The 15,000-nt window shown below is 37.9% G+C and overlaps 1 protein-coding gene across 1 annotated transcript in view; it reads right to left on the bottom strand.

Moving 5' to 3' along the window:
* LOC138015173 (kinase D-interacting substrate of 220 kDa B-like) overlaps positions 1-14,152 on the bottom strand; it is a 62,061-nt gene extending 47,909 nt beyond the window's left edge. The window contains exons 1-4 of the mRNA XM_068862106.1: positions 14,004-14,152; positions 4,304-4,414; positions 3,204-3,302; positions 2,133-2,231 (exon numbers count right to left, since the gene is read on the bottom strand). Of these exons, the coding sequence (XP_068718207.1) occupies positions 2,133-2,231; positions 3,204-3,302; positions 4,304-4,411 (306 nt within the window). The 5' untranslated portion in view covers positions 4,412-4,414; positions 14,004-14,152. The remainder of the gene's footprint in view (positions 1-2,132; positions 2,232-3,203; positions 3,303-4,303; positions 4,415-14,003) is intronic.
* Positions 14,153-15,000: the final 848 nt, after the last annotated feature.

The following is a 15,000-nucleotide window of genomic DNA, read 5'->3' as shown; positions in this document are numbered from 1 at the left end:
CACTCGACATTAGAGAACTTTACATTAGCATCACACCTTCGTGAAATGGCAAACATTGGCCTGCCGTTTCTAAAGTGGAGTGAAGATTGTGGCTTTAGCTTCGCGCGACCCAAGGCAACTCGTAAAGGACTTTGTTAAACCCAAGTACGTATTTGGTTACCAAAAAAACAAAAAGGTCCCAAGCATCGTTTGGAGAAGAAGACCCTACATAAAATGAAAATCCTCACCTGTCAAATTATGCAAGTCTCGATGAAGCTGTTTTGTGAGTCAACAGAAAGTCAACGCGAGTTCACGAAGAAAATTGCGATAAGGAGTCAGTTATGAACGATCTATAACCACGAAACCTACCTTCTCCTTGCTTGACTGACGGGAAAGTGGTTTTAGGGTTCGTTTTATCCACAAACAAATTGTTATTTTCAAGGAAAACGGGAAGAAAATTCCACGTATTGGGCAAAAATGCGAAAATGCCTACTTTCACGTGAAAACGGCAAGCAGCAGCCGGCAAACGCAAAAAAAGGCGGGAAAATCATGGTTACGTGGTCACTTTTGCCATTCGCGTTCCACTTAAGGACGTTCGCGCTAATTGTTTGTGCGCAACGTTACTGCGCAGCTAACGCGACTGTAATATGTCACGTATTACTGAATAGTGAAGTTGAGGTTCTAAAACCTTTGCAAAAACCGTGGACGATAAGTCTTGCACAGCGTTGGATCAGAGAAGATCGTGATCAGTCAAAATTGATTTAAAAGATTTATGAAAGACTACTGCACGACTGATATTCGCGAGGTTTTTGGCGCGAACGTCCTTAAATGTGAAGCTCTCTCTATTACAACGACGTGAAGTCAACAATTCGAGGTTTTGATTACAACGGTAGCATACAAATTTAAACCTTTCATTTTTTATTTTTACTCTGAAACCGCTCATACCTAGTTTATTTTTAAATAGGACACTTTGTCCACACTCGCGAAAGACTTATGATCGGTGCAAAGTTATATTTTTCACGTGCAGCACGAAAAGCACTGCTTACGAGCTCTAAGAAGGCCCATCAGGCCGGCGCTTATCTCCGGTTTCCTTAGCATGAAGCGACTTGGAGTATTTCTACTCCCCCCTGGATGGGATGCTAGTCCATCGCAGGGTTAAGGGAGGCAGTGTAGCCCAGTGGTTAGAGTGCTTGCCTTGAGATCCGGAGATCCCGGGTTCAAGACCCGCTCTGACCACTCGTTGAATTTGATCCTGGTAGTCCCCGGTTCAACTTCCCAGCTGCACTTGTAAATAGCCAACTGGTTTGTTGGGATTCTTAACAGTTGTTGTTCTGTTCTGTTGTTTCGTTGTGTTTCATTGGCCCTGAAAAGCCCCTAAGGGGAGCGGTCAATTAAGTATGTATTGTATTGTATTGTATTGTATTACCCCCAGCATTTCACCGGTACCCATTTATACACCTGGGTGGAGAGAGGCACCGTGAGAGTTAAGTGTCTTGCCCAAGAACACAACACAAACAAGAACAAAATTCCACGCACCCGAACTAGGACCACTCGATCCGGAGTCGAGCACACTAACCATGAGGCCACCGCGCCTCCCACTACGTGCAGCACGAAATTCCGTGCAGTTCTTTTCCGTACTCCACAAAAACTCCACAAAACAACAACGTGAATCACCAAATTTTAGGTTTTGACGACAACGTGAGCAAACAATATAACAATGAACCATTCATTTTCTGTTTCATTTTCCGTTCGTACCCCAGTTGACCAAAGGGTGCCGGATAGCGCTATCCACTGGATAAATCACTATCCATTGGATAACTCAATTGGTTTTGCTGGTGTTTATCGGCTGGATAGTGATTTATCCGGTCCATAGCGTTATCCACCTTTTGAACAACCGAGGTCTGGCGCGTAACGGGAGCTTAGCCCGCCTATGGTGTGATCTTGCCCGCAGAGCAAGGTTTTTCGAGTGGTTTCATAGCGATGAAAGACCGAGAAGAATAAATTTTTGCCGTGCGACAGGATGGACGATAGCCAAAGATAGCTCTTGGCCCATTCTAGCGTGACCACAGCGTCAAAAAATCTCATTCCTCGGTATTTCTTTGCGATAAAACTTCACGAAACCGTTCAGCAGGAATAGAATGCTACTCATTTACCAAGTCTGGGAGTTGCACTTTTGCTCCACACTCTAAGAGTTCTTTCACAACGTCAAAATGTCCCTCTTTGCAAGCAGCTATTAGAGCTGTCCAACCATCCTGAGAAAAAATAAATAGCAATATTCTCACTGCTGTTATTCTATCGCATTCCCCCGTTTTCGCCCGTGCTATTATTAGCGCCAGTAATGCTTTGCGCCATTTGGAGTTTAAATTTGGTCTCTCCGCTTGGAGCGTGGTCTTTTCGTCCTGTACTCCACAAAGACAGTCGTCTTTTGCGACCCGCCCACCTCCCCTGGTGGCGGTTGACCAAGCTCCTATCTGCTTGTATCCTCGTTGCATGCATACTGCCTCATCAGTCGCGGACTCTTCCCATAACTTAATCTTATGCGATGAGGTAATGAGTGTGCAGTGAGGAGGATATAGTACTAGTTTTAATACTGTAGATAGCCTGGAACGATGTATCGGTTGACAGTCGATCGACAGTCGGACTATAGTCGTCAGTCGATCGATATTCGGACAATCGGCGGTCCAGTGCTACTGAAAACAGATGTATTTTTGCGACAACAGAAATTATGACCTTCCAATCACTTTCAAATGGTCATTATTTGGTCATTATTTAAGTGGTCTTTTATAATTCTAATTTTGTACGCAAGTTATTCATGTCATTGAACTAAGAAATGGCAGATTAATTATAGTGAAATGAGCTGCAATTGCCCTTCGCAACTGATCGAGTGCCCGGAGCTGACAAATGGCTTTAAGGTACACAAGCTTCATTTTGACGTCAGGTACAAAGAGGGTTTCCTTGAAAGAAGTTCAGAAGTTCAGCAAAGTTCAAAAAGTGCTTCGGAACAATTAAAGCAAAAGAGGACCCAACCAGAATGAAAGTAACAGCGTGAACGTGCGCTACAGAAGGTCCTACCCAACTCTGTTGGTGGTCGAAACTGATATGGCTCTTGCCATTCATTATAATAATTATTCTGAACTCATAGCTGCTGATGACCAATCAGATTTGGAAATTTTGTCATTAAAGCACCATATGAGTACAATAAAAATACTATATTACTTTTATACCTCATCCTGTACATCTACTTGAACATTTCTCTTAATCAGCTCATGGACAATTTCCAAGCTACCTTTTTCTGCAGCAATAATCAAGGGGGTTTGACCATTCTAAAATGTAAAACAGCATGAAGAATTACTGTTATTCTGATCGTTATTATTATTATTATTATTATTATTATTATTATTATTATTATTATTTCACAGATCATACCATTAATTAAGCTCTTGCATATATAAAGTTCACATCTTTCTTACTGGTAGTTGTTCATTAGCGGCATCAATTGTTATATACCTGGACTTTCGCTCAGCAAAACGAGGAGTGTGATTGGTTGATTCTTGGTCACATGCCCCTGATCAAATTCAAATGTATCCCACCTGGGATACAATTCCGCAGTTGTTGCCCAAGCCAGATGTTTTGCTGCAACTGCTGTTGGCAAAGTCTAAATATACCGGTATAACAAAGCTCTTAACATCTGGTCCCTTGCGAAACTTAGTTTTCCCTCGAGTCCTGATGTTTCCCTCGACAATCAGGACTCTCAGGAAAACAAAACTAACCCGGGGAGGGGGCCGGGACTCCCATATAAAAATGATGGGGGAGCTTGTTGGAAATTTTGAAAAGAACACCTAAGAGGTACCAAGATGCTGTCTTCTGGGCGTGGCATTAATTTTTTTTCACCCCCAAGAGGTACCAAATTATGGGTTTTAATTAGACAAAATTAAAAATTAGTCAATCGTCAAATGTCTCCTGTCATAATTTTTCAGCTCGATACCCTAAAAGGTATCCCTGAAGCTCCTGCTGTGGATCTTTTGAGGCTGAACACCCTAAGAGGTACCAAAGCCACTTTTTTAACCGCTAAAACGTACGACGAGCACCCCCGTCCTTTTTATATGGGAGTCCCCTCCCCCACGGGAACTGTTTCCCTTGGGACCATAAATTAAGTGTATATTATTGTGATCGCAAGCCTGAGCTATTGAATAATAATGATAACAATAATTATCATCTAGCTATCAGCCAGTGGGCCTTCACTGTGTGGTAAGATATTTTACTGTGAATATAGTTTGGGGCAATTCAAATAAATATATTATTTTCATCTTAAGTTCATCCTGACCTGGTCTCTCTGCTCCAAGTCAATGCCATTGTTATCCAGTAAATTTAACACATGAGTGCAACTTCCATCCCTGACTGCATTCAAAAATCCTCCATCATTTACTGTCATCTCCTACACATCAAAGAAAACAAAACAAATCCATTATCAGCATATCAACATTTACTGATTTGTACTAAAAATATGTCTTACTTGGTGACAAAAGACTGAAGCACTGATAAATACCTTTATTATATCTCTCAGATAGCACTGTGCACTGTGATTATGGCTGATTTAGCAGGCCGTATTCTATACTGTCCTACCTACCGTACTACTACAGCCGGCTAAATATGAAACTTTGATGCGACATTCTCTTGCAAGTTTAATAATAATAAATAAAGATTATTGATAGATTGATTGATTGAATGTCTGCATGGGAGGATAGATCAAAGCTAGTTCTAAATAATATTTTCACAGTCAATTTGCCACTAGTAGATACTAAAAAAGTTAATTGAGGGATTAAGCTACACATTACTACACACTTAATTTCAGAATGACTGTTTTCCCATAGAATGACTGCTTTCCCATACAATAAAGTAGACAAACTTCTTTAGCAAGAGTTCAGAAAGTGTTACACCGTATTCCTACGTATTGTTGAGTTCAATATAACAACAAATTTGTCGCATTAACTGAGAATAATTGATATTAGTTTAAGTCATTTTAAAAATACTCAAAATAAGACAAAAATATTACAGCCTAAAATCAGCTTAAAAATATTAATCTAGCATTGTTTAGTACAAAACTTAACAAAGATCTCTTCAAGAAACATGATGTCAACTCTAACATAGTGGATACAATGAACAGTGAACATATCATGAAGAACTTAGAGCCCTGTCGTCACCCTGTCAAGATAAAAGTGAAGTACATGCAAGCCTGCTGTTTTACAAAGGCAGCTAAATGGTCAGACTTGAAGCTGAAGTGAAGTACTAATTAAGTTACCAGATTATTACCATCAAAGTAAACCAAAATATCATGCTAAGTCAACTGATTTGAACCCTTACAGAGGGACAAGTTGTGTTTTAAAGGTTATCTTCAATTAAAAGAAGTTGGTGTATATATATATATATATAATACATGTAATTGCATCATTCTATTTTTAATTCAAAATTGATTCAAGGACTTAACAAACTAGTGCTCAGATGTTCAAGACCTTTTGAGATTCACCTTACCATAATTCCAGGGCATAACAATAACTTTAAAAACTCATTAATAATTCATGAGCCTAACAGCCTATCAAAACACCAATAAAACGTCACGTGTATGAGCTGTATATCCTCACTGATAAAACACTACTCGTTAGTATATATTCTTTATATAAAGACTACTACCGTACTTATTCAGCTATAAGCCGAGCGATTTTTACACAAATCCTCACTCAATTTGGGCAAATTTAAAGCCGTAGAAGGGGTCTCGGCTTATAGCCGAGTATTCTTGATAAAACGAATTTTCTCAGCCAATTAAAACAGTAACAAATGAACTTGTATTCACTTACAAGCCGAACTAAATTACTTGTAAAATGAAGAGAATTACGAAAATTCCATAGCCGATAATACACATCAAGACCTAAAATGGGTCTCGGCTTATAGCCAAGTATTATGCATTTACAATTCGTGGCAATCAAGTTGATTTTTTTCCGTAATAAGTTTGGGGCCTCGGTTTATAACTGAGCTCGGCTTGTAGCCGAATAAGTACGGTAATAAGGCATAGCTTGTTTTTCTTGTATGCTAATATTCACCTCTCACAATTTAAACCATTGTTTTGAGTCCAGAGGGACACACACTTTGTGGAATGCTTTTTAAGCCATTCAAAAAACTTGCAGCATGTGTTTTATCGGGTCTAAAAAGACTCAGCTATGCCTCGCGTTTTTAAACCCCGATAAAACACTGCTGCTCATTTTTTAAACATTACGTTAAAACAGGCTAATTCAGAATTAGAGTAACATATCATATGGTACATAACATAATACTCCTAACCTAAATGCCTCAAGGGAAATAAACACCTGCAATAAATTTGAAATTCAATTCTTCGAATTCTTCTATAAAAGGATGATCGCAGATATCATCTTTATGGTGCTAAAATTCAAATGTTTATTGATTTCAGGCACCTGAACTACCGTTGGTAGAATGAACTATTAGAATACACACTATTCCATTCACATAAGATAAATCTTGTAATTAATTTTAAACAAATGTCAAAATTTCCAATATATTCGTGGAAGACCATACAATCTGCAAGACTTTATAAAGAAGCATAAAAATTTCATGGCAATCTCTTAAATTTCTTGATTTCTTGGTCTTTTCAGATTTCTGTTTTTAATTCCAGATTTTCATCTTAATTCACTAAAACACAATAATTTATTTATATGCAAATTTCAAAAGATAACGTGACCCTTAAATTATTTTAAGCGTCTATAAATTTTGATTAACAGAAAGCAAGGTATTTTCCCTTTCGTTCACCTACATGATTTGTATACTAAACAAGCTTGCAAAATTAACTGTTAAAATATATCTTCTCCCAAATAACGAAAAGTATATTTTACTGCAAGCAGGAAATTATTTTGAACAAAAAATGCTCTTGTGGTTTCAGTGAGGAATTAGCCAGATTCCAATCTTCCCACTGGATTAAATTTTTTTCCAGCACAAGAGAATACCAATTTGAGTGTATAGTGAGCACACCAAATATGTCCTAAAACTACAGTTACAGTCATACAGTTTTCACAATTCCCTGCAAACAATCTAGCTGTTATAAATTATGCAATTCACTCTATTTTTTAACATCTTTCACTGCCTCTGGTAAGCCTGGTTTCGGGGCACTCAGAACAGCCTTGAAAGATGTTGCAAAATTGATGGACTAGTTCAGGGAACCGCACATATTTCAAGGAAAGTGTTGAATCTCTAATTAAGACAAGTTTACATGCTACGATATATATGCCTGCAGATTAATGTTGGCCTGACCCTGTGTATTTTGACACCAGATTTGCGGCCAGTTCGTGAAAATGGAAATTGGCCCAATTCAGAAAATCTGTTAATGCAATGCAACATACTTTTTTGAGTTGGACCGACAATCTCAGAGAAGCTTGTGGGTCAATCAGAAATAATTGAGAAATATAGGGCATGCATGCGTACAAAATAGATTGAAGCAATAAAAATAGCGGACATCAAGAACAAGTACTTTCATGCTGCCGACAAATCCTGCCAATTAATCCTGGCATGTAAACCAGCCTTTAAGCTGCAGATTCAAGGGAGCTGATATGCCACATTATATACATGTACCCAGCGAAAAGAAGAGCTGAAGAGTGACTTATACATAGAATTTCCTCTGTCTAAAGCCAATTGGGGGTGCTTTAGGTGTGATTTATGGGTTAACAACATCTGGGTCAACTAAAAGGCTAGCTAGGTCCCCTTGAACTCTTTCCTGAGAGCGAGACTTACAGATTTTACTTGTCAATTTGGGACACTTAAGGTGTAAATATTTTAACTCGTTGGAGCCTAAGGTCCATGGTATGACTGAAAATTGAGCAGGATAATATGGTTAAATGCAACTTAACCTAGTTAACAACAAAGAGATGCTGGTTTTCTGCATGTGCGTTTAGGTCCACAAATAGAGCAGTCAGCTTTAATAGTGCAGGGCTCGTGGCAGTCTCAGTTTTACAGTTATAGCAGCCATTTTGAGCTATGTTGGCATAGTGTTCAATGATCTTCGTTTTTGAACTGTGAACACAGTGTGACAGGTGCCCGGATGTCTCTATGTGGGGGCTCATGGCAGGGTTACGGGGATTGCCAACCGTGGGAGCGTTTTACTGTCTAGGGGCCAGCTGATCACAGTGGAGGCCCCTGGACATCCCAGGCACCCACCGTCCATATAGCTTGATGCATTTGTTAAGTGGAATAGAGGATGATAATAATAACAAGAATAATCACTTTAAAGTGGCAAGCTAATTGAGGAGACCGCAAAAATGAATCTTTAAGGCAGATCAAAATTAATAAAATGCTGCTTTTCCACAAATAGGAGAAGTAAGCTGGAAAACATGAAGGAGAGCAACTAGAGTACAGAACAAACAACTCAAACTGCATGGCAATGATTGTACACTGCGTCTGGAAATTAAAGCCAGCTAGACACAATGGTGGAAGGACATTGCTTTAATACCACTGCACCCATTACCTATGCTTCCTGCTTGCTCAGTGTAATCATGCCAGATTTTCAAACTACCCTTATAATCAAAAATTCTACACTGACAATCTGTTGTATATGTTCATGAGTTCCAGTTAATAAGAAACTAATGGTAGATCATTGTTTAGAAACAAAATGTGTGTTGCACATTAGTAGCACAACTGTTTTTTCCTTATAATTATGCCAACACTTAATTATATATTAGACAAAATGTAGAAGTGATCCCTCGCACTTAACTTGATAATTTAAGCATCAATTGTCTCTTATAGACAACTCAAAAATTCGTGCAGCTCCAACGGGATTCAAACCCGGCATGACTTCTGTGATGCCGGTGCCATGCTCTACCAACTGAACTATGAGGTCAAACAGTTAGGAGCACGTCAATTTGTTGAGCTCATGTGTTCCCATAATGAAAGAAATGCATGTTTATAGACCAAAATGTAGAAGTAATCCTTGCACTTAACTCGACAATTTAACCAACAATATTGTCTTTTATACTATATATACACCTTAAGTCTTTACTATAACTGAGCATGAGGGCTGTACTGGGGAATATTGGCCCGAGGTCGTGGCAGAACGGACAGCGCATACAAAATATAAAAACAAGGGCCAATATTCCCCAGTTAACTGTCCCGAGCAAGTGAGGTCTAAGTAAGTTAATTGTTTATTAAATGGAATTGTTTCTTTGAGGGATCGGACGTTTCTCCGCTTGGTGTATGCATGTTCATTATCTCCACCTTCTTCAATCAGTGAACTTTGAATAGTAACCTTTTACATGTAAAACTATTATTCCACTTGCTGTTATTATACTATTTAGATGAAAAAGTTAAATTCTCCTTTTAAAAACTTCCTGAGTTTCACTCAACTTGAATTTTCCTGGGAGAGAGAAAAAATACAGAAATGGAGCATTTCCATGGTAATGGTCCATACTGTAAAATCCTGACCAAAAACCAGTCAATCAGAGTGACGTTCCACTTAGCCTGAAAATTTTCTTGCCAATTTATAAGAAAATTGCTTAAATTGTCAAGTCAAGTGAGAGGATCAACTAACATTTTATCATTTTATGCCATCGATGAAGCTGTCATTGTTTAATGAATGCAAGAAGGATGTGAAGTTCTAAATTTGCAACAACATTAAAAATCCAGGACCAACATCGATAGCTGAGCAGAGACTGATTCCATAAAAGCAAAGACATTTACGAAACACTGAGTATGCATTAGGAAACAAATAAAAAATGTTTTAGTGGAGTTATACAGTGAGTAAGAGACGAGAGATTTTACAATTGCAAAGTTTGCATTTATGTCACTCTATAGAGACAAATGAAATTTAGCAAAAATGCCTCTCTATATATATTACAGAAGCGAAAGACTTTTCAGTTAGTTTACTGCGAAATGTTCGTCTACATATATATACGAATCAGTGACTTCGCAATTAATTAAATGCGAAATGTACATCTTCATATATGAGGCAATCAATGAATTTGCGATTAATTAACTGCAAAATGTTCGTCTACATATATAAGGAAATCAATGACTTCGCGATTAACTGCAAAATGTTCGTCTGAATATACAAGGGCATCAGTGACTTCGCGATTAATTAACTGCGAAATGTTCGTCTGAATATATGAAGGAATCAGTGACTTCGCGATTAATTAACTGCGAAATGTTCGTCTGAATATACAAGGGCTTCACTGACTTCGCGATTAATTAACTGCGAAATGTACATCTTCACATACAAGGAAATCAATGATTTCGCGATTAATTAACTGCGAAATGTTCCTCTACATATATAAGGAAATCAGTGACCTCGCGATTAATTAACTGCAAAATATTCGTCTGAATATGTGAGGGCACCAGTGATTTCGCGATTAATTAAATGCGAAATTTTCGTCTAAATATATGAGGGCAACAGTGACTTCGCGATTAATTAACTGCGAAATGTACATCTTCACATATAAGAAAATCAATGATTTCGCGATTTATTAACTGCGAAATGTTCGTCTACATATATAAGGTCTATTAGGAAATCAGGTACTTCGCGATTAATTAACTGCAAAATATTCGTCTCAATATATAAGGGCATCAGTGACTTCGCCATTAATTAAATGCGAAATATTCGTCTGAATATATGAGGGCATCAGTGACTTCGCGATTAATTCTGAATGCGAAATGTTCATGTTTTTCCTATTTCTCACTGTAGGATGTTTGAGAATTTCTGCTCACCTCGGCTGCGACCTCCATGAGTTGTAATTAAGCTATTCTTACAAAGTTTTCGTTTGAAGTTCACTATTCGTTTGAGTTGTCACATTGGTATGCTTATACAATGTCTAGAATTTTCGGTATTTCCACAATCGGTAAATCCAAAAAGGCTGCAGATTTAGTATCTAAAAGTGAACGATCAAGCTTCTACTCAGTTAATGTTAATCTTAGTGTGTGCAAGGGTGACGTACTTTAGAGAGAGAACTTAGGGATACCATTAGCGATAAGGGAACAAACAATGTTAAAGCTTGGTTGAAAAAGTAAATACGACATGTAGCAGTTGCAATAACAGTGCAGAGCCTTGGTATCTCTACGCTAAGGCGAGTCAGCCTATCGTTTGAGCAAAATTTTACAAATTGATGAACTAAAAAAGGAGGTTATAATAGGGGGTGACAACTCTAACAAGGCCTGTTTCGGGAGAAAAACAAAAGAATCGAGAAGACTCGGGTTTTTTTGATGGGAAATATGACATAGTTCTGGGATACTGCAGAAAAAAAGAGCAAAGTTTTGACATTTTACAAGAATGTCACCTAAACACTCGGAAGGATCTTCAAAACTGCCGGGAGGACTCAAAGTTTCACATGGTGTTGCTCAAACAACGTTTGTTAGAGTTGTCACTCCCATGATTTGACTCTTTTAGCACAGTGCGCCATTATGTTAAAAAGAACAAAGAAAGCATTACTCTAAAATTCTTACGTCCTTGCTTCTGAGACTAGGTATCCAGTCCACATCATCTGGAAACATTGCGCAATTAATTAATCGCGAAGTCACTGATTCCTTCATATATTCAGACGAACATTTCGCAGTTAATTAATCGCGAAGTCACTGATTCCCTAATATATTCAGACGAAAATTTCGCAGTTAATTAATCGCGAAGTCACTGATTCCTTGCTATATTCAGACGAACATTTCGCAGTTAATTAATCGCGAAGTCACTGATTCCTTTACATATTCAGACGAACATTTCGCAGTTAATTAATCGCAAAGTCACTGATTCCCTAATATATTTAGACGAACATTTCGCAGTTAATTAATCGCGAAGTCACTGATTCGTTCATATATATTCAGACGAACATTTCGCAGTTAATTAATCGCGAAGTCACTGATTCATTCACATATTCAGACGAACATTTCGCAGTTAATTAATCGCGAAGTCACTGATTCCTTCATATAATCAGACCAATATTTCGCAGTTAATTAATCGCGAAGTCACTGATGCCCTTATATATTCAGACGAACATTTCGCAGTTAATTATATCGCGAAATCACTGATTCCTTCATATATTCAGACGAACATTTCGCAGTTAATTAATCGCGAAGTCACTGATTCCTTCATATATTCAGACGAATATTTCGCAGTTAATTAATCGCGAAATCACCAATTCCTTCATATTTTCAGACGAACATTTCGCAGTTAATTAATCGCGAGGTCACTGATTCTCTTATATGCATATATGTACAAAGCGAATAATTATTCGAGGTTAGTTAACGGCGAAATTTGGATCTGTTATATTACAAATCAAATTTTTTTTGAAAAATATACAGAGATGTTTCATTGCAAATTTTCATAATTTCTCTATAAATATAATTCATTACAAAATTTTTACTCATATTAATTCCCGTAAGAGACGCAGATGCTCCTTACACAAATAGAGCACATTTCTGTAGCCGGAGGCCCCCATCAGGAACACAGCCGCAGATGAGAAGGAATTTATGTATGCCTATTTCCCCAATATTGCTGTGGATCGAACGGTTCGTTTTTGCAGCATAAAATATTAAACATGCATAGGGCGAAATGGTGAAAATCTGCATGATCGAGGCCTTAACCAATTATCCCTCCATGACAAACAGCCGCGTTAGAAACAGAATGACAATTTTTTTTTAATAAAAAAAGTTTTGCTAGCGTAATTAAACGGGACACAATCATCGAATCCATTTTACTCCTTTACAATGCCATAATCACAGCAGTTCTTTTTTCATTTTACCTAAAAAACAAGACAATCTTCATCGGGAGTGCAATAACTTTGTCTTGTTTACACAGTAATCAAGAGAAGATGATGGACGCAGCAGGAACAGAAATCACTTCTTTAGTTGCGGCTTGTCAAAACTATTTTAAGAACGTTTCGCTTGAATACCAGACAATAATATCGACCGACTCGAGATTGAAATCTATTTGTTTACATCCGAAGGCCGAAATTTTTGTACCGCTTAGAATGGTTTTTAAGAGATAAGAATTGACTTCGTTCAAACGAATCTCATTTTTTTGCGTGGGTTATTTTTTAACTTCGATACTGGAGGCAATAAACCATGAAAAGTTCGCCGATGGCTTGGTGGTTTGCACAGAAAATATTATTTTGTATAGCCCAAATTAATTCTCCTCAAATGTGTGCAACGTTTTCTCGTACTTTGTGTGGACATAAGACTTCAACTTGTTACTAAAGTAGGTTACTTTAAGACGTTAAGTGCTTGGTCGATATCGATTGCGAAGTAATTTTACTCTTAGGAAAAAACGATGCATAACTCATCAAATGCAGAAAGAAATTAAACGAGGAGGCAACAAGAAACCATTATAAATTTTGACTCAATCTACCGTAAAAAAGAACCGTTTCTTGTTTAATTATCGAATTGGAAGTAGCTTTTATTGAGATAAATAAATTTGTAACACCTTAATAAATTATGTTCAAGTTCTGCAATAAAACGTAAGCGTTGGTTTATCGCAAGGAATAGAGAAAAACTATTTGTAAAATTCATGCGCAAGGAAACAAAAAATATTATCAATATTACTTTTTGCTGAATAAAAGCGTTTTACGCAGTGGTATTAGCGAAAATGATAAAATTTGCGATTTTGTCAAATCGGTATCAAATTTCGCCAGCTGCAACCGCTGTATTTTTTCACCCAACCGAAGTGTTCTGTATGTATCTGGAAAAATTGGACAAAGGTTCTCGATCGAGCGGCGCACGATATTTATAGACGTAAACAAAGCAGCCATGAAGAAATTTCTTAAACTTGTGGTCTTGCCAGAGGTCACCTCACATCAGCCAATTGTCGCTAAATACGTTATGATAGTCTCCCAGGCCTGTGTTTTTCCAAAGCAAAGAATTTGTTCCGAATCATATCGTATTTATTTGCTCGCACCAGTTCGCCGTACGTACTTCACAAAAGTACGCGTCGAGAAATTCTTGAACGAACGCACAAACACACGCTATTACGATGCCACATTGAATTTTTAACTCACCGTGATGTTCTCCAGGTTTCTTTGAAAGAAAGGTCGCTAACATGTATCACTGTTATCGCTCCATGAATCAATCGCAGGGCACATACTTTTAGCAGCTAACAGAGACGTTCGATTTCCACCTCTTTCCACCTCACTTCGCTTTCTTTCTTGTCTGAAGGTTCGAAGCATGCGCGAACTGATCTGAAATAAATTATTCAAGAAAAGTAATTTGCGGCCGGATCTCGTGGAAATATGAAGAAACGACATTTTTCCTGAAAAACATTCTTCCTAGTACATTTTTTCTCATTTGCATGTCTTAAACATGGACAGATTTTTTAAGCCAATTATCACGAACAGAAAATATTAGTAATCAATGTACATAAATATAAGCTCAATCCGCGGCACCGCTCTTTTTCACTTAAGCTTGTCACAAGCGGCAAAAAATGTCACTCCTGCTCACAATAAGACTTTTTTAAACTTCAAAAAGTCTCAATAATCACGTGAAAGTCGCTCGAGTTTAGGAAGTTTATTTTTTCTTTAAAAGCCAGGCCAGGTTACTTGGCCGGCAGGTGGAAGAATGACATATAATAAATTTCTATAATAACTTATGACTCGTCTAAATTTTTTCCGCAAAAACACAAGACGATGTCTTCTCCTTTAGGTCTTAGCAAGTTTCTCTTGGTCTTAATCATAAACGAACGGAAAAAGGTGTCATATAACACAGCCAAATATTCCACTTGTTCCTACCACCAACGAAGCCCCCTGCAGCGAAATTGAGAGGCGGTGCTTGCATCGGTTTGTTACTGAATTAGCGGTTTCCTGTTTTCGGTGTTAAAAGCACGACATAGATGCAAAAAAGCTATATATCCCACGAAAGGTTTGATCCAATTTCACCGAACGAGGCAAGGACGAAAGATCCATGTTCCGGCATCTGCTTATGTTCCGAGCGTTTTATTACGCACCAAGGGAATTGTTCGACGAGCCAGTCGCCCCTTATCGTTTTGAATATTATACAACC

This window comes from Montipora capricornis, chromosome 9 (assembly GCF_036669925.1).
Source record: "Montipora capricornis isolate CH-2021 chromosome 9, ASM3666992v2, whole genome shotgun sequence".
NCBI lineage: Eukaryota > Metazoa > Cnidaria > Anthozoa > Scleractinia > Acroporidae > Montipora > Montipora capricornis.
The sequence above is the reverse complement of the archived record's forward strand: the minus strand, read 5'-3'. Positions and strand labels throughout refer to the sequence as shown.